At 40.8% G+C, this 19,412-nt stretch overlaps 1 protein-coding gene across 2 annotated transcripts; it reads left to right on the top strand.

The window, feature by feature from the left end:
* Positions 1 to 233: 233 nt before the first annotated feature.
* RB195_009182 (uncharacterized protein) lies at positions 234 to 18,739 on the top strand (the record flags this gene model as incomplete). Of its 2 annotated transcripts, XM_064196050.1 has the most annotated exons (18): positions 234 to 327; positions 730 to 781; positions 844 to 860; positions 5,512 to 5,567; positions 6,991 to 7,073; positions 9,418 to 9,562; positions 10,657 to 10,746; positions 11,139 to 11,231; positions 11,287 to 11,388; positions 11,863 to 11,964; positions 12,018 to 12,125; positions 12,358 to 12,439; positions 12,499 to 12,658; positions 13,693 to 13,805; positions 13,904 to 14,007; positions 16,748 to 16,829; positions 18,385 to 18,522; positions 18,588 to 18,739. In XM_064196050.1, the coding sequence occupies 18 exons, from the start codon at positions 234 to 236 to the stop codon at positions 18,737 to 18,739; spliced, it is 1,773 nt and encodes a 590-aa protein (XP_064047194.1). The 2 variants fall into 2 exon arrangements, with proteins under 2 accessions (XP_064047194.1, XP_064047195.1); XM_064196049.1 differs by lacking the exons at positions 234 to 327; positions 730 to 781; positions 844 to 860 and having other exon boundaries at positions 5,514 to 5,567.
* Positions 18,740 to 19,412: the final 673 nt, after the last annotated feature.

Here is a 19,412-nt window from a genome sequence, read left to right as displayed (position 1 = left end):
GCTGCATCTTCCGGGCCGTTTTTTACGGCGATTAGGAAGAAATGATCAGGATCCCATCCGTTTCTGCAATCTACGATCCCGCAGCGTTAGTCTTTGACGATCCGAAATCCATATCACGTCAGATTCGTGGGGAGATGCCTTTACTTCTTTTTTTCTCCGAGTACAAGGTAAAAAGGTCATAGTTGCGATAGGGAGGACCCGAACTCTCCTCTGGTGAAGAGGTCTAGCGCAAGATGTGCAGCTCGAGCGATAAGGATCCCCCCGCCAACTGTCCAGAAGTGAAGGGGATCGGAACACCAGTTCCAACTCCTGCATGTATGAGAAAGAGTAAGCGCTTGGCGCTCTACCAATCCTTTTTTCGAATAGGACTCTAATCCAGAGTCGTCTAAGGTACGCGTGATGCGTGTGACGCGTGTAGAAAGCGTACGCGAAAACCTACAGAGATCAAGCAATGATTTATCTCAGCGCTTTTTTCCTCGCAGAGAATCCAGGCACCAATCTATCGAACCTGGAATTATGAAACGCTTAGTTGACCTCGGGCGGTTTCGAGCGGCCATCGACCGCGCGAACTCAACGGATTTTCTTATTACGACGCCATAGCTACAGTTTTCCTAGAGAACCTAATTTTTTTTGCAGAATCCTTCTATGAACTCCCTTTCCTGAAATTTGCTTTCCTGAAACGGCGCCACAGCTACAATCTTCTTAGAGGACCTAATTTTTTCTTTGCAGAATCTTTCTATGAATTCCCTTTCCTGAAATTTCTGAAGATTATTGCTGAAGTGTGACTGAAGCGATGGATAGGAGGGATTGACAATACGTAATCTTTAAAAATCTTCGCATTAGTCAGTCCACACAGTTTCGTAAGTATTTCATTTTAATTACGGATTAGTCATTATCATTTATTCTATTATTATAATAAAACTTTTGTATTATTTTACTTACTATCATCTACTTATTTTTCGTTACGTAATCTTTAATCAAAAAAATAGATTAAAAATTAAATTGTGTGTCACACATTTTATTTATAGCATAATTTAACTTAGCTTTTAATCTCTTTTCCTTCAAGTGACTTAAAATATTTTCAAAAAAATATTCTAAAGATTACCGCTCCTTATTGAACATAATCCTTCCTTCATTCCTTACTTTTTCAATTACTTTTGCAATCTGTATACAGTATGCACTGAAAAAATTGACTCTTTTTCTTTTTGCTGCCGCCGATTGTCTAAGAAAAGAGATTTCTACTAGTACTAGTTAAATTTTACACTTAATACCAATAATTCAAAAAATACTAAAAATTTTTGCAATCAAGAAAATCCTAAGGATTCTTTTCGAACCAAGCAACATTTCAAAAAAGAAAAAAAACAAATCAAAACGGATACGATCGGAGTTCCATTTAAGTTCCTTTTTTAACGAATTCTCGAGGGTTGAAAAGTCCTTTCTATGCTTTTTAACCTAAAAATATCCCACGTTCCACTTTCTCGTTTCAAAAATTTCCCTAGAAGCTAACGAAAACTCCAGAAGGGGAGAATTTTACGGATACATTAGTTTAATCAAAGAAAACCGACGAAGTTAAGCGTCAAATATTCTATCTTCAAATATATTCCAAGGTTTTCACCGGAGAAAAATTCGAATAAAACCGCATATGATTTTGAAGTTGGAAGAGAGCCGAAGAACACTCAATTTCACTCAAATATCCGTAAAAGTTCCTAAAAAAAATCCGGAGGCAAGAAATTAGGAGAAATTCAAGGAAAAAAGGTGAGTTGCTTCTAGAAAATCGAAGAAAAAAATTTAGAAGGGAAAATAAATGAATCATATTTCACAAAAGCTTTTTCTTTCATAACTTTCACTTCGAATTGAATGATCTGAAGAATAAGTTGGAAAAAATGTGAAGATAATGAATGCAGTTAGAAAAACGTTTGCGGAAAAAATCCGGGCAGGAAGACGTAAAACCTGGGATTGAAATAGGAGCGAAAAATATGGAATAGTAGTGGTTATAACTATTAAAAGGCATCCAGAAACGGCTAGCACTCTCCCCATTGGAAGAAGATTTGTCCTGGAACTGGTGACCAATCCAGGAACAAATAAGTCTTAGCCCCTTATAGTCTCTTCCTCCTATCGAACCATGGGACAATAGGTAAGAAAGTTCCGGCTCCGAAGCGGATCCTAGCATGAATGAGTCTTTTCCATCCTCCATCAGAACTTCCTTGAAATGAATTCAGGAAAACGGATTAGCCCCTTCTCACCCCCATTACGATTAGGCAGCGAATATTTTCCGTTTTGCGGCTTCAGCAGGCGATTTTGCGTGCGACGCTTCCAGGAACCGATTAGCCACTCAGGAACTTGCGTGAGTACCACCGCGGTAGTTCGGCTGCCAGGTGTCCGCTCATAGTGAAACCTCTTCTTGAAGAGGGCACGTTTAACGAATTTCCGTTCGAACGTTGTACTTTTCGGACAAGACACTCGATAACTTGCTATGCCCGCTCAACGTCCTTGGAATGTCAATTAGGAGTTCCGCTACGACATCGGCGTAGGTCGCAGAGTGAAAATGTGAGAAGAATGAAAGTAATTGTGGAGAAAACACAAGAAGAGAGAAAGGAAAGCTTGGACACAGCCGCCTCGGACACTTTATGGATGATGGAGGTGTTCCGTATGGTGGTGGAGAGCCCCACTGCACTCACTCGTTACCATCGATTGCCTCGCTCGGAGAGGGGCTGAACTTGGCCGCCATCCAGAACGAAGTCGTCGGAGTTTTGAATACCTTTTGAATGGGGCTGGTGTCCGGAATGTTGGGCCGAGTCATCACGAGGGATCCTTCGTGACGAGCCAGTTTTACCTGCGCTTCTGGCTAGAATACACTGCGATATCTGTAAACAAAAACTGGCTGGCTGTTGTTCTTGTGATTGTTCGAATTGAATCCCACAGCGAGATCCATACAAATATCCGTCAGCTTTGTTAAAATCCACGGGATATTATTTTTTCGCCTTTGAACAATGGTATTGTGTGTATTTTGGAAAAGTTGCTGTACTCTAACGCTGACTGACTACTATTCGATTCACGAACGAGTTGTATGAAGAGTTAGGCGTATGAAACAATATGTAACTACGAACAAATTCCCACTCATGAATTATTTCTTGAAAAATAAAGGCGAGAAAGTATCGTAAACAAGAAAAATCGCCGATAGAAAAGCTAGAAGTGACACATGAGACAAAAGGACCTGTCCGTCGTGTGCGACAGTCACAAAAATAGCGCTTTGGTTTTCTTTTTGTGCGCAAAAATTAAAAAAGGAGCGCGGTTGTCAATGTCTTAAGAAACATGGATTCAACAAAAAAAAAGAAGCCAGCTTATAGCGCCATTGAGAGCTTTTAAGAGATTCGAGCTATGGACTTTTTTCCTCACTTTCTGTGGATTTTTTCCTGCTAGTTTTCTCTAGTTTCCAAACATTGTCATTTCAATACATATATAGTCCGGCAGAGATGCCAGAGAAGACGAACCTCGGTGTAATTACGTAAGCGACTGTTGCCCGTGGTGGGACCCTCGCTAGCTCCACTCATTTTTGCACTCCGAGTATAGTTGGCGATGGTTCCACTTAGATCAAAGCCAGTTGTTTTGCTTTGCCGCTACGAGCACGACCATTTACTCAATCTGCGACCAGCCTTAGGTCCTCTCAACCAAATTATGTATGTGATGAAATCGGCTAAGATGTAGTTGGAGGGGAGAAGGGGGAGGGGGTTGAGGGACTCAGTGGCGCTTTTACTTTTTTTCTACTAGTATCTTTAGCTTACATGTCATAGATCCTCTGACAACTAAGAGCGCCCAAGACAAATAACGGATGAATAAGGGTGCTGAGTGCTCCCTACCCCCACAAACATTTTCCTTCCTATCTTTTGAAAACAAGAAAAAATTCAAGCGTTAATGGCAAATCACACTTTTTGTGCATTCTTTAAAAACATCCAATGCAAAAATTGTCTTTTTCATTCACTAAAAACAATCCAATAAAGGTTTTGATCTCAGTTTCAAATGTGTCATTAAATTTAAGATCATTTTCCTTGCTCTGCTTACTCGTTTCTTCAACCATTACTGTCAACATTTTCTTGTCCAAAAATAGCTCGTAAAAATTGATTGGTTTACGACAGCTACGTGACTGATCATATGGGCCAAATTGTTGAGAAAGTTCCCAGTCATCATGAATTTCTGCATCGCTTAACCATTCGTCTGTTCGCTCTCACTACCTGACACCTACAGTTTCTCATTATTTCTCGAATCAGACTCCTTATCTGCAAGCAGCATTAACGCATCATTGAAGATAGAACCATTTTCTGTAGTTTCTTCATCAGATTCATCGAGTAGTCTTTTAAAACTATTCTCCAAATCATCTAACTCAGATTCTTCCATCTTTGGCTGCGAAAACTCAATTGACTGCATGTAAGCAGAATAAATCAGAGTAAAAAGAAGTCTTACAAGAACACGATTAGCAACAAATACAGGATAAATTATGTAGAAACGCAGAAATTTATATACGAAACAACCTTGAGCCGCGGTTGCACGATGTACTAAAACGTGCCTGTCACACGTGCCAGACAGGCAAAAACGTGCACTATCGTCAATCACTTGAAGGCATAACCCCATGAATCTGAGGTGATACGGATTTTGGGTGGAGTATTCTTATACGGGATAGTAGATTATGGGGAGGGGTGTGATTCCGTCCATTCCTTCCTAATTGCGGTAAAAAACGGTTCAGAAGATGCAGCGCGTGCACAAGGCTGGGGCGCTCCAATCGAACTTGTTGTAGGAAACAGCGGGCCGGAGTGTGGTGATGCCTCTAATGCAACCTTGATACAATGTTAGCGCTGTTTTTGACTTTTGAGCACAAAAACAAAGCCAGAGCGCTATTTTTAACCTGTCCAATGTGACCACTCGTGACGCCAGTGGTAGTCCTTTTCTATCAGCCTTTTTTCCTTGTTACCGATAGTTCTTCATCTTTACTTTTAAAATAATAATTCATCAGAATGAAATTATACCTAGTTACGTATTCTCTACTGCTACGTACAAATCCCGAGGACCCGTTCGTGGATCCTATAGCGGTTTGAAGATTTGATCGTCCCAATTTCTCCTTATATGTCGCCGTTGACGTACTTATACGATCGGAATCATGTATGCTATAAATATTGCTAGAAAAAAAATCTCTATTCCTTCAACTAATGAGAAAATTATATCCAGCCTTATCTGATCTTCTTGTTTTCACAGATGACTCAAGCAAATCCTTATATTCTGCTCCTTAATCCTTCCTTATTTTCATAATAACAAACAAATCACACGGTGATCTCTAATGTTATTCCCATTTCATCATAATAACATCATTAATTGTATGTTTCGGAGGCTTGTGGGAATTCTTGTCGATGATTAGGTGCTTCCTTATGTGGTTCTATACTCAATATAGCCATCCGTAATAATATTATTGGAGTCTGCTCAACGTCTTGTGGTTTACAGACCTGAACGCTATTTTTTTTTCAGGGATGACCGTCGCCGAAGACGACCTCTTTCTTGGTGTGGACCTTAGTACACAGCAGGTATAAACTCTGATGTTTGTTCTGGTCAATGCTATCGCTTCCGAAACGAAAAAAGGATTTCGGGGAGTATGTAGTCTGGAAGTTTAAGAACCATATGTGTGTTTAACAACAGTTTAACAACCAAATGTGTACAAGAGGTGCATATAGTCGCTGTCAATCTTAATAAAGGCAGCATATCAAAAAAATGAGGTTGTTGGATTTTTACAACAAATAGAGAGGGTTTGGGATATCTATCTGAATAGTACGAGCGTGATCACCCCTCTAAGAACAACTTTGTGAAAAAGGCATTGTCGCACCGAATCCCTCACGAGGTAACCAACAAGACGCTGCGTCTGCAACCAAGTATAGAACCGATAAACTGCTGGCACTCGCTAACCCTCGCTCGCTAGCAGACGCAGCACGTTGTTAGGTGCTTCGTAAGGCTATTCGTGTCAGAACGCCATTTCCATGCCTCTTTTCGTGATAACTGCGGGAATTAAGCGTGATCGCCCTCGTACTCGTGAACTACGACCATAACCATATATATTTATGGAGAGATCTCAGCAATCTCAATTTTGTGGAATGCTGCCTTCAAAGTGACTAAGTGTGCCTTCGACTGGAGTAGGCTAGAAAGAAAAGGAGGTATACAAGAAGCAGAGAAAAAGCGCTCCTTGCGGCAAACACGTCACACTCATTGGGTTGAACACATTCAGCGCCGAGTATATTCAATCCTAACATTCAGGCCAGATTATGATCCGTAAATGCTTCGAGACCGCCTTAAGCTCCTCTGAATCATGATATTTCGTCGCTGAGTTACTAATTCAGATACGAGAACGTAAATCACCGTTTCTTTTCTTTTTACGGATACCTGTAATCTTTGTCATCTGAAGGAAGTCCTTCAAGGTACATTTAATGGTTTGCAGTAGCAAACCATTACGGGGCAAGCATAGGAATTCGTAGTTCCATGGGACTATATTCGCTCGCAATTCAAACAAAGGTCCTCTAAAAGACAACAAAATTAATCTGGAAACAGTGAACGTGAAATTGCGAACGATTTGAAAAACACGTTTGAAACAATTGAACCCTTTGATAGCGTTGCAAAAACAATAGAAAGTTATCACGTCAACAGGACTTTTGTTTTTCCTTTTTGCAAATTTTGTGTTAAATAATGGCGACGTCTAATTCCAATGTAGTGATAGATTACCGTCTATACAATTTTACAGTCTTTGCTAAAAGCATGAACCTCGAAAAAAAACGAAACCTTAGCATGGTGGCCTCAAAAAAAAAGCACCGAAGTCGCTTCTTTTGTTGAGGATTGCTACAGTACAAAGGGTATTAAGAATCGTTAATAATTATAAGGAATAGGAGTATTAGGAATCTCTATAAATTCAATATCATTGTCTATCAAATTAAATTCAAATTATCATATTTCAATAAATTGCAGCTGAAGGGGATCGTGCTCAACGAGAAAAATGAAGTAGTGCTCCGACATGCGATTAATTTCTCCAAGGATTTACCGGAGTTCGAGTGGGTTTCTCAGCAGGAATACTAAAATTTACTAACTCTACATTAGACGGTATTGATCGGAAAATGTTTCTTTTCCACTCCATCTACGAAAAGTTTCTCCTGAAGAGAATGGTAAATTGCGAATCACTAGACTGTTTATCATACGGTACACTTGAAGATTTCAGACGATCTCAAACAAACGTCTTATCTAGACGCAGCGTACCTTGAAACTAACGCAGTTGGGGAATCTGGTGGGGAAATAGAGAACTCAGATTGATGACTACGAGTACGAGCATCGCTCCGGTCACTTTTTCCCCGATCGTCCTGAACAACGGTGCGAGAACGGTGTTTGTCCCTGCGTAATGCGTCGAAACGCATCTCTTTCCACACGCTCCGACCCTCTTTGCATTGGTTTTACTTGAATAGGCTGGTGGCGAGATCCCATCGATCGTCGACCGCTCGCTTGTGGGCGCGACGCGTGCACAAAGGTGGAGGGTTTTCATGGCCTCGTAGGGAACAAAGCAGTTCCCACTACAACGTTTTTCAGGACGACTAGAAGGAAATGACCGGGGCAACGTTCCTATTCGTAGTCTATACCTCGAACTCTGAACTTTCCCACAGGTTTCCCAACTACGTCAGTTTCTTGACTGCTGCTAGTTTTAAGGTGTACAATTTCATTTTATTTTCCAATTAATACAACTAACTTAATACAATTAATTTAATTTACCTCTGGAAGAAATGATCCTCTTTCACAGCAGAAATATTTTCGTCACAGAGTATCTAAAAAATTTTCATTTTTATTTTCCAATTAATACAGACTAACTCAATACAATTAATTCCTAATTTGCCGTAAAAAAGCCCGGAAGATACGGTGGTTCTGGCCACAGTTCTCCACAAGGAATGATCGACTGGAGCGCGCCAGTCTTTGCGGCGCGCATCTTCCGGCTTTTTTACGGCAATTAGCAAGAAATGGACGGAATCACCTCCCTCTCCATAGTCTCCCATCCCGTATATGAATACTCCACCTGAAATCTGCACCACCTCAGATTCGTGGGGTGATGCCTTTAAACACTAAGATAGCAGAAAATAATGGATGACCCAGGATTTGAAAGCGAAACCATATGAAACTAAAAATTACTGTGGAGTTATGAACGAGCTCTCACTTTAACTTTTTTGATCTGCAGCGAAATCAACGCTGTTTTATACTGGACATCTCTCGGCATTCCACGAGCGGAGCGCTTGAGCAACCCAATAAGAAGCATAGAGCGTAGGATTAGGATCAAGATGGAACCCTTACTAGCATCACAGTCACTGCTGCAGTTCATGATGGTCTCACCGCGATCGCTGGCGCTAAATCGACCACGTCGCTGCCAGCGCAGCCGCTTACGCAGCTGCACCGACCTTCATTTCGTTTTGACCCTACTATAATTTTTCCTTTTTTACAACCTGTGTGTGTACTACCTTTATACTCTACTCTACTCTTTCTTATGCTTTTCACGCCGACTTTAGATTATGAATGTTATGGCGAGTGATATTTTCGCCAAGAAAAAAAAACAACCGAATTAAACCTAAACAGAAACTTGCTCTATTTGTGAGCTATTATCATTGCATTAGGGCTGATGTCAGCAGACTATCAAAAAAAGAAGTGAAAAACTTCTCGTCATTTTATTCAATACCTCTGACAGAAATATTAGAATGAACCTGAGGTCGAAAACCAAAATAACATGGTCGATGGAACATTTGTTAAAGGCAACATATCACGAAATTGACGTACTACGAAAACCTCAGGGAATCCGTTGAGTTCGGGTTGTGGATTACGACACTCAGCGTGGCTCCGCTCAACTGTCCCTAATCGTCGGAAGAAAAAAGGCGTGGGAACGGCATTTGTCCCTACGAGGCACGTTAGAACGTACACGTTGGACCTCTGTGTGCATGTTCCGACAGCCACAGCAGGCTAGTCATTGGTTTTACTTGAAACGGCTAACGAAGAGACCATATTGATTTCTGACCGCTCGCTGATGGACGCGGCGCGCGTGCACAGAGGCGATGCGTTCTAACTCACCTCGTAGGGATAAACGCCGTTCCACGTCCGTGTTTTACGGCAATTTGGTTAAGTTGAGCGAATCCACGCCGGGTTGCTACAACTGGTGGACAACTCGAACTCTATGGGTTCTCTGGGGTTTCCGAACTACGCCAAATTCGTGATATCGCTGCCTTTAAACTAATATGTTTAAAGTCAATTCGGAAGACAAAGTAAAGTAACCATAGTGAAGACAAATCGGACAAAAATTGGTACAAACATTTCCTTTCCTTTAATCCTTGTCTCTGAGTGCAATTCATATTCTATCCTTAAAATCTTCTTCAGAACAAGTGATGGAATACTTAAACAATCGGATGGTTCTATAGTGTCACCTGTATTAATGTGGGTGAAAGCATTCGATCTGCTTTTGGATCACATACGCTTGCGAATACCAGTGAAGAACATCCGTTGTGTAGGTGGTGGTGCACAGGTTGGTTTAATTAAATAAATAAATGCGAGGAACCCGACCAAACCTCATCCTCACAATCCACGCTCCTCCTTCTCGCATGTATTCTCTTCCACGAAATCGTTTTAGTTTTCAATTTTACATCACAGTCAACTGAAAACGTTCTAACTTGTGGTGCAGTTACGCAAACTGTTGTGTTCGAAGCGGCACGGGACCCTCTCTTGCTTACAGCTATACAGACCGATCAGAGATTACGGGGGTCCCATCGGGGTCCCATTGCAATTGCACTAGAAATCAGGTTATTTTTAGCTGACTGTGATTTTTCTCCACGGTACAACAGCATTTCAACACAATTTTTCTGGGGAAAAAATATTGATGTCTGCTATGTTAAATTGATAGCTCTCTTTATAGTTTGCATTTTCTGTTGCAACATTTTTTCTAGTAATGTTACCGTAGGTTCATATCTGTTCATGTAGAAATCTTTAGAGAAGAGTTAATTTCACTGAAATTGATCAGGGAATTGAATCATGGTTGGTCCGTGCCTGCTGCGCGGGGCGATAAACTTCGTCTAACCGGAAGTTTTGCCTTAGTTTCTCTTTAATCTCTTGCTGCGACTTATTATGTTTACTGGGCTTTACAGAACTTCTTCTACGTTGACACTGCCTTTGAAATACCAATTTAGTGAAGGAAACTCAAACTATAGACTTACAGCCCGGATAACTTTTAAATTCGTGCAAAAAATTCAAAATATGACTGCAAGGGGAAATACGAATAACTCAAATAAATTTAAAAGTTCTCCCAAATTTAAGGCTATTTCTCGGATCACTCCGAAAAATGTTACCTCTTGTTAGCTAACAATGATTCTATCAACTTTAACGTTAGATGTAGGACATGTAATTTAATAAAATTAACTTATGCAGAATCTTCTTAAACTTTGGAGAAGTCAATTTAATTCTAAAAAAATTGAAATTGAAACGATATCATGTCATCATTATCGAGCAGCAACCCCATGTCAATATCGAATAAATCTAATTTTAAAAAACAAGTCACACCTCTGATTCTTCTCGAAAAAAAATGAATGAGCTCTTCAAAGATTTCAGTTGTTGTATAATTTTCAGCAACACGGAACTGTCTACTGGGCTAACGGTGCTTCCGAGAAACTAGCGAATTTATCTCTAGGAAAGACCTTGCGCGAAGGTCTTGGACAGGTATGTCGTGCAGAAAATTGGTGAAAAAATTTCTGCTTAAATGGCACTTTTTTTCACGACCTACGGGGAACAGTTATTGTCCACTCTTGCAAACGACAAGAAAATTTCTCAAAATTCTAAAATTCTAGAAATCCCCATTTCGATAAATTTTGCTTACTCATCTGTTATATAAATCCTATCCAGCTGGTTATGATAGGCATTTTTATGAAGAAAAACGTCTTCAGTGGAATATACCTATAGTCCTCCTACCGAAAAACATTTTCAACTATGTGCAACGATTATATACCTTGTTTGCGTACTAAACTCTTTTTCTCTTCTTTCTTTTTCTTCTGAATCGTCTTAAACGACCAAAGAAAATGTGCTGGAAGCGGAAATGAAAATGTTTGTTTTAGTCCGCGTTCGCTTTACAACTCAGCCCAATATGGATGGATTCCTCCACCGAGGAACAGTGCCAGGCCATGCAGAAGGCCGTGAATGGAAAAGAGGTTTTGTTTCGTCGTAACAGCATCTAGTGCCATTACGTGGAATAGATTCCTTCAGAATATGGCACGCATCACTGGATCCATAGCTCATCATCGTTTCAGCGGTCCTCAGATCAAAAAGGTGTTGGATACGAAGCCTGAAGTCTGGAACAAGTGTGAGGCGAGTCTTAGGCCACATTGGTTTCATTTACTTTTCTCTCCTATTTCGAATCTTTCGAAGCTATGTGTATCACCAATGGAGAAGAGTAAAGAGTGAGAAAAAAACAGTATTACTATTTTTCTGCTGCGGCGAATGTAGCGTAGCCGGTAAGAGGTTCCACTGTGGCTGCACGATCGATCGGAGGTTCGAATCCGCCCTAGTGCCAACCAAGCCTTTCATCCCTCCGAGGCCGATAAATTGATACCGGACCTGTCTGGGAGGATAAAAACGCTGACCTGACACTCCGACTAGCTCAGGAACTCATTGCATAGAATAATTACGCATTCATAAACCTCAAATGATTCGGAATTGAAGTGCATCCGTTGACGCATCCCAAGCGGATTGATAAACGATACCTTGTCCTTTTAATCTCTTTACCTCTTCTAGTTATCGAAGGACATTTTTCTCCCCATGTAATCGAAAGCACTTTTTCAGAGAATATCCGTGATTTCCTCTTTTGCCTGTTCACTATTTCTTGGAACGATAGCACCGATAGAGTATACAGATGGCAGTGGAATGAATCTCATGGATATTCAGGTAACTATCAGGCTCTATTTGCAGAACGAAACCCATGATCTCATCAAATTTAGCGTCAAACATGGAGTGATGAATGTCTTGCCGGTGTCGACAACGGAGATGAACATCGTACATCGTTGAGAGCCAAGTTAGGACCACTGGTGGATCCGTCGAAGCCACTGGTAATCAATTAGGATTGCGGATTTTATTTTTCGATTCTGTTACACTGATTCTACAAATATTATCGAGAATACCTAAAGATCCTGTCCAAGTATTCCTTAAATCCTCTTCAAGTACTGCTTTAACACTCTACAAAATGGGTTTCTTTTCGTAGAGGAAATCAATAACGTTGGGAAATCTTACAGTGTGTGTTTACCATTTATCAAAATGGTATTTTATCATAGCTTACCATAGGGTAATGTGTCCAAATATATGACGGAACGATATGGATTCAATCCTAACTGCAAAGTTCTTCCATTTCTCGGAGATAATCCCGGTCAGTTGATTCGAAAAGAATTTACTTTAGTTTTTCTCCTATCCAAAACATCTTTTCAGCCTCACTAGCAGGGTTGAACCTAGAGAACGGCGACGTTGGGATTTCCCTTGGCACCAGCGACACGCTGTTCTTTGCAACATCCGAGTATAAACCATGTGTTGATGCACACATTTTTAGTCACTTTTTGGGAGGACGAGATGAATTTATGGCGCTGGTATGGTGAGTTCATACATACGATACTGTACGTGTGCTATCAAAAGGGCATACTGTACTGTCTGCGTAACCGTGGTAAATAAAGATAAAATAAAATGAACAAAAAAAAATGAAAGAAAGAATAAATGGAAGAGTAGAAGAATAAAGCGAAAGGATAAAGTGTTTGGCGTATCAATCCGCTTGGGATGCGCTCACGGATTTCCAGCAATTCGTAATCGTTGAGGTTTCGGAGCGCGTGTTGGCCTTCATTACAATGATTTGCGCGGGCCAGATGATCGAGTCGATGTCCTTATGCTCCCAGACAGGTCTGGTACCAATTTGTCCACATCGGAAAGATGAAAGGCATGGTTTGTACTGGGGCGGTTTCGAACCATCGACCATGCGGCTACAGCGGACCTCTTCCCGACTGCGCTAGATGAATAAAATGACCGTACTAAATTGAATACATTGAAAAATCACATCTTATCGCGGAAGGGATGAAAGGTTTGGTTTGAAAGAGCACTAGGACTGACAGCACATTTGGGAACTTCTCGAAGTTTAAAAATTTTCCCTCTTAACTTTAGTTCTTGTTTGTTTTTCGACAAATAAACAACAATGGCAATGGCAGCACAATACTGTACTGTTGTTTTAACCAATGTGCTTGAATAAGGAAGAATTGAAAAGCAATAAAATCCTTTCTCACAACAAAAAGTCGGATTAAATCATAAAGTTTGTTTGATCTTTCGGTCTTTCTGAACACTGAGAAGAATAAAGCGAAGTTTTTTCCCCTCTCTTGAACCCATTAAACTACAGAAACCATTCGCCAGCTTTCATTTCCTTCAAACCATCAATCTCAGTGGAACGATGTTTTTTTTTTTCGAAAAATCAATTTACTCTCCTCGTTTTATTGCGCTTCACAGAGAAATCTCTTTGGTTTGAAGGTTTTTTTTTCTTGCAGATTTCTACGGTAGCCACGGTCTTCTGATTTATTTAGAAAAAATGGAAAAGAAAAAGTCAGCTGCACAGAACTTCAAACAATTTCAATCGATCTACTATTTTAGCTTCAAAAATGGTTCGTTGACTCGTGAAAGGATTCGTAAACAGCTTGGTTGTCAGTGGAATGAGTATAGGACTATCTTATCAAAAACTGACACTGGAAATAATGGAAATATAGGTATTTTGTGCTTATTTATGGTTCCATATCTCAGACTTTGCTGTATGTCATCTAAAAACCGCTGCTCGGCAACCCAAAATCCATAAAATTCTCCTTAGGGCTCTACTTCGATGAGGATGAGATCGCTCCTCGTGTAAAAAAAGGAGATTTTCGATTCACGAAGAAAGAAAAGTATTTCTCAGTGAAGGACTTTACTCCTGAGGTATATACATTTTACTTAGTACGTACTCTTACATGTGCATTCATAGGTACACACATTTACATAGTCCAAGACCGAATTGCCGGAGGCTATCGGTCAATCAATGCCCTTTTCAGAATCTCAGAAACACCACGCAGAGCGAAGGTGTCATGTAAAGCACTGCTGAGGGCTGAGAACCTCAAAACCAACAGAAGACGCAAAGCGCACCACTGTCGTCAGAAAACCCTTGAGCTTATAAGTCACCGCAGAGCCGCACGAACCAACGACAACAGTGAAATCATATCTGGCCCCCCGAGGCTCAGCAGAGAATGATAAAAGAAAAGACTTTGAAGGAAAACGAACAGCAGTGTTTGTTGAAGCAGCAGGGGCGAAAAACGACAGTCGCCACGCCTTGACTGCGCCAACGGGGAAAAAAGATGAATGTCCTTAACTTTCACAACCCCTACTCTGATCTTTTCGACATCAATGTCCACTTATCTCCTCACCATCTAGGAGAAGACGGATATGTCATTCCAGAGGTTTTGCTCTCTCAAGTATAGTTACCATGTCTGAAAGGAGTTATACGACACTTATTTCCGACAGAATAAAATCTGAACATCTAGAGAATAGCTGGTCTAAGTCCTCATCAAAACCCTCGTGATTCTATTTATCCGTTATTGGTCGGAATGCAAAGTTTACAATCAGTGGAAGACCAACAAGTTGTGTTGTTGCATAAAAAGGAAGATTCACAAGACATCGGCTACTACCGCCCAATCTATGAGCTGTTTCCAATAGTGAACCTTAGCAGGATTGAAGAAGCATCAGATGTGGGACGGCCTTGCAGCAAGTAGGATTTCGAAAAAGATTCGCCGCATACAAACTGCTTCAAAACTTGTCAAAGTTAAGAGAGATGAGTCTTAACTAATTTGCGACAGAGACGCATTGCTCGGATAACAGCTGGAATCGGGCAAACTGAATGTAATGTAGTCTGAAATCGATTAAGCATGTTAATGAGAAACGGATGCTGTTAGTGGTCTCGAATGCCTCATTCACGCTCATCGCGTCGAACATATAAAAGTACATTAGTCGTGTATATCTAAGTCGAGGGAATGACCATGAAGGACCTCCTGGCTGCCGAGATAAACAGGATGAAATAAGCCATTCGAAGATCACATGAAAGTATTAAGGATCTTGAAGAAGACCAAGAACAGTCCGCTCCATGCTCACCTACTTAAAAGCGACCACCCCACGAATCTGAGGCGGTATGGATCTCAGATGGAGTATTCGTATACGGAACAGTAGATTATGGAGAGGGGTTTGATTCCGTCCATTTCTTCCTAATTGCCGTAAAAAAACGGCCCGGAAGATGTGGCGCGTGCACGAGGCTGGCTCCAATCGAACTCCTTGTAGAAAATAGTGCACCGGAACGCTCGAAGCTATCTTTCGGGCCGTTTTCTACAGGACTTAGGAAGAAATGGGCGGAATAACCCTTCTCTCAATAATCTACGATCCCGTATACGAATACTCCACCGGAAATCCGTACCACTCCTGATTCGTGGGGTGAAGCCTTTAACACCACGTTTCTCCTGCTTCGACCTACGGTTCGGAAACCTGAAAAAAAGGATGAAAATCCGGTCTGAGTCATTTAGCGCCCTATCAAAAGAGCAATGTTTGGAATGTTCTGCTTTACGCAGTTGAAAGAAAGGATTTAAAGTCTTGTCCTGCGTCGCCAATTGAAGATTAGAGACGCATTTCCTAAAGAAAGTAAAATAAAGAGGGCTGTCCATGTGATGCCTTTCAACGACGTGACTAACTGGGCTTGACGCGACATTACGCACACTACAGGAAGACCACGGACCCGGTAGTCAGGTGTCTTTAAAACCCCTTTAAAGAAAAATTTGATCGTCATTGTGTGTGTGTGTTTTTGAGGAGGAAGAAACCACTGGGGAACTCTTGCACACAATCAATTCGAAGAACAACGGAAGTCAGGGTGATCAGCGTGGTGATAAAAGGACTGCGAAGGATCCGACTAAACTCCTGCTCCTCCTTCTTCAGTACGGTAAACTGACTGATAAGGGTAAAAATAGAATCATTCATTCTGGCATTAATCAATCCGCTTGGGATCCGCTCCGTTTCAGTTCAAATCGGAATCCCATGAGGTTTACGAACACGTGTCTAGCCCATACCATGACTTACAGAGGTTGCCGAATGCATCAATTCAGTGTTTTTTTCCCCAGACAAGTCTGCTACCAATCTATCGATCACGGAGGGATGAAAGGCTTAGTTGGCACCAGGGCGGTTTCGAACCATCAGTGGTGCAGTCACAGCGAAACCTCTTGCCGACTGCGCTACCAAACTGCTTTATAGTGGCGATTAATTGTTGCCTACAGCGGACCGTAAAGTTAACTGTCCTGCCTGCAACGCTAGTAGTGACATGTGCCTTCCTTTCTCCTATACTGAAACACGCTCCACCACTCACGAATTCAAAAATTGATTTCGAGATGAGTCAACGCCACAGTGGTTTATTACGAACCAAGTTTGCGTGCACCATAAGCTATACGTAGGTTATTGAGCCCGATCAGACTTCTCCATTGATATCCGCAACTAATAACAGTTGATAAGATTATCATAAAGTTGATGTGCACATTGGCCTCTTTCCAACATTCGAAGCATAACCCGTCCATGGCGGGAGTGGACCTTAACAAAAGAGTTCCGTGAAAATCGTGTGCAATTTATTTTACACTTTCATCCACAGTTATTTTAGGTTGAAGCGCGAGCACTGCTGGAAGGTCAATCTCTTTTGAAACTGCTGTACGCCAGGACAATGGGTTGCATTACTGGCAAAGGTAAATTAATCTCGTGTATGCCCTAGTCTACACCTGATTCTGATATCAAAAAATTTTAAAATTCTAATAGAAAACCACAACCGTTTGCGGTCTCATTATCTCACCACCTTAAACAAAAAAAAAACTAATCTGGTTTTGGTTTTTGGCCAATATTTATCAATTATCTGCATCAGTAAACTTCTTTGGCAGCCTAACAAAAAATCGTCAAGGTGACAAATAATGGGCGCGAAGAAGTAAAAAAGGAGCACTGTCTCTGGGAAAAAAATATAAGAACAATTGAAAATTGCGAAGAATTAATGTTGAAAAGTCTTCATAGGTACACGCTTAAAGGCGAATCAAAAACGGCGAAGTTTACAAGCATGCAAAATTCTTTGAGAAATTTGTCATGTTGTTTTCAGACGAAAACATCGAAATCCACCAACATCAGGAAATATTCTTTTAAAAATGAAACATAAACATTACGCCCCACAAACGATGAGCAACTCGGAACTCACTGTGAAATAAAAGCAAGCAAATAAATAAATGAGATTTAAAAGTAAAATAAGAAGACAATGGAAAGTGTCGATCCCAGCTGAGAAACGTTTTCGGGTGATGCAATTTGGACGTTATCACTGAGGAATTTTAAAAGATTTATCAAGGAGTGCTGATTTTTTATTTGAATTCAGCTTTAAAGGCATCACTCCACGAATCTGAGGTGGCATGGATTTCAGGTGGAATATTCGTATGCGGGATAGTAGATTATGGAGAGAAGGGTGATTCCGTCCATTTCTTCCTAACTGCCGTAGAAAACGGGCCAGAAAATACGGCTTCGCGGGCTTCCGGCGCGCTATTTTCTACAAGGAGTTCGACTGGAGCGCGCCAACCTTGTGCGGCGCCGAATCTTCCGAGCCGTTTTTTACGGCAATTAGGAAGAAATGGACGGAATCACCCTCCTCTCCATAATTTACTATCCCTTATAAGAATACTCCACCTGAAATCTGCACCATCTCAGATTCGTGGGATGATGCCTTTAACCAGATAAAAAAGACTCGTTCTCGACAATTTAGTCTTAATCTTTCACGGTTTGACAATCAAACCGACGAATTAGTGTTAATTTCTCTGAAAAAATAGTTCTCTGAAGATACTGTCCATGTTCGAGTACCTTTGAAACTTGTCACTTTGAATACGCAGTTTTTTTTTGTTGATTTGATTGAGCTGTAGCTAAGATTCGTACTGAACCAGCTTACTTTCCTACGTTATCGCCTTCGACCAACCTTGGGAAATCGAAGCCATCAATGATTTATCCTCGCAAGCGTCTCATCACCCTACAGAAACCATTGAAGCAATGGCCAAACTCAAAGAACAACTTATCGGCTACTGCTCACCTCATTTGCCAAATGCTACTTAGCAAATTGCAACTCAGGTGAGCACTAGCATTTACAAATCAATAAGCAATAATCAAATCAATATGTTCTAAACGTAGTCTGATTCTGTGGTTAAAACAACGATTAAAACATTTTCCTCCGCGCTTTCTTCCATGAAGCACATATAATGACTATTTCAACTTCTTGTGCAGGTCGTTTGTTTCTAACCGGAGGCGCGTCGACCAACACGGATCTTCAACAAATACTTTCCAATGTGTTTGCTATGGATACGTACATTATCAATGTTCCGGATTCGGCAGCACTTGGAGGAGCAATGCTTGCAAAATATGGTGATCACTCTCTTTTTTTTAATATACGGATCAAAGCTGGTGAACTAAAAATTATTTGTTTTCAGCATATTATTCACCATCACTGTCCTATTACGACTACTATAAAAATACACGCATTCAAAAAGTGGCCGAACCGGACCTGAAGAAGTCGAAAATCTACGAAGCGATGCTTCAGGATCTTGTTGCTTTATGCAAATTGCTTCCTGAAAAACCTTAATGATATACTAGGAATACTGGACATTGTGCTACATATCTCAGTCATCGGCCATATCATAGGAACTGTCAAATAAGGAGATTAATTTCAATGGGTTTTACTTCATTGTTAATCGATAAGTTAAAAAAAAACTTTATAATTATATTGTTACGGCAATGTTAGTGTGTTAATGTATGAATGTGTTTGTCTTAAGCGCCCAAGATTTCACACTTAAAGAAAGAAATCCAATTAACTGTTGTTTTCGTTTCTTAAGAAAATACGCAGACACACTGTTTCTATCTCGAAAGGGTTTTTCTTCCTTTTTTCTTGTACCTTTGTGGTCATGAATAAATATATAAATGGATATTATGACGATCCTTTTGTTTGTAATTTTAAATAAAACCTCATTGTCGCATAAGGCTTGAAGGCATCACCCCGCGAATCTGACGTGATGTGGATTTCCGATAGAGTCAAAGACTATACGGGTTCGTAGATTGCAGAAACGGGTGGGATCCCGCTCATTTCTTCCTAATCGCCGTAAAAAAAAACGGCTCGGAAGATGCGGTTTCAAACGTTCCGGGGCGCTATTTTCCACAACGAGTTCGATTGGAGCGCGCCAGCCTTGTGCCCGTCACATCTTGCGGGCCGTTTTTTACGACAATTAGGAAGAAATGGACGGAATCACCCCCTTTCCTAT

Source organism: Necator americanus, chromosome III (assembly GCF_031761385.1).
Source record: "Necator americanus strain Aroian chromosome III, whole genome shotgun sequence".
Taxonomy (NCBI): Eukaryota; Metazoa; Nematoda; class Chromadorea; order Rhabditida; family Ancylostomatidae; genus Necator; species Necator americanus.
This window is presented reverse-complemented; position numbering and strand designations above follow the sequence as displayed.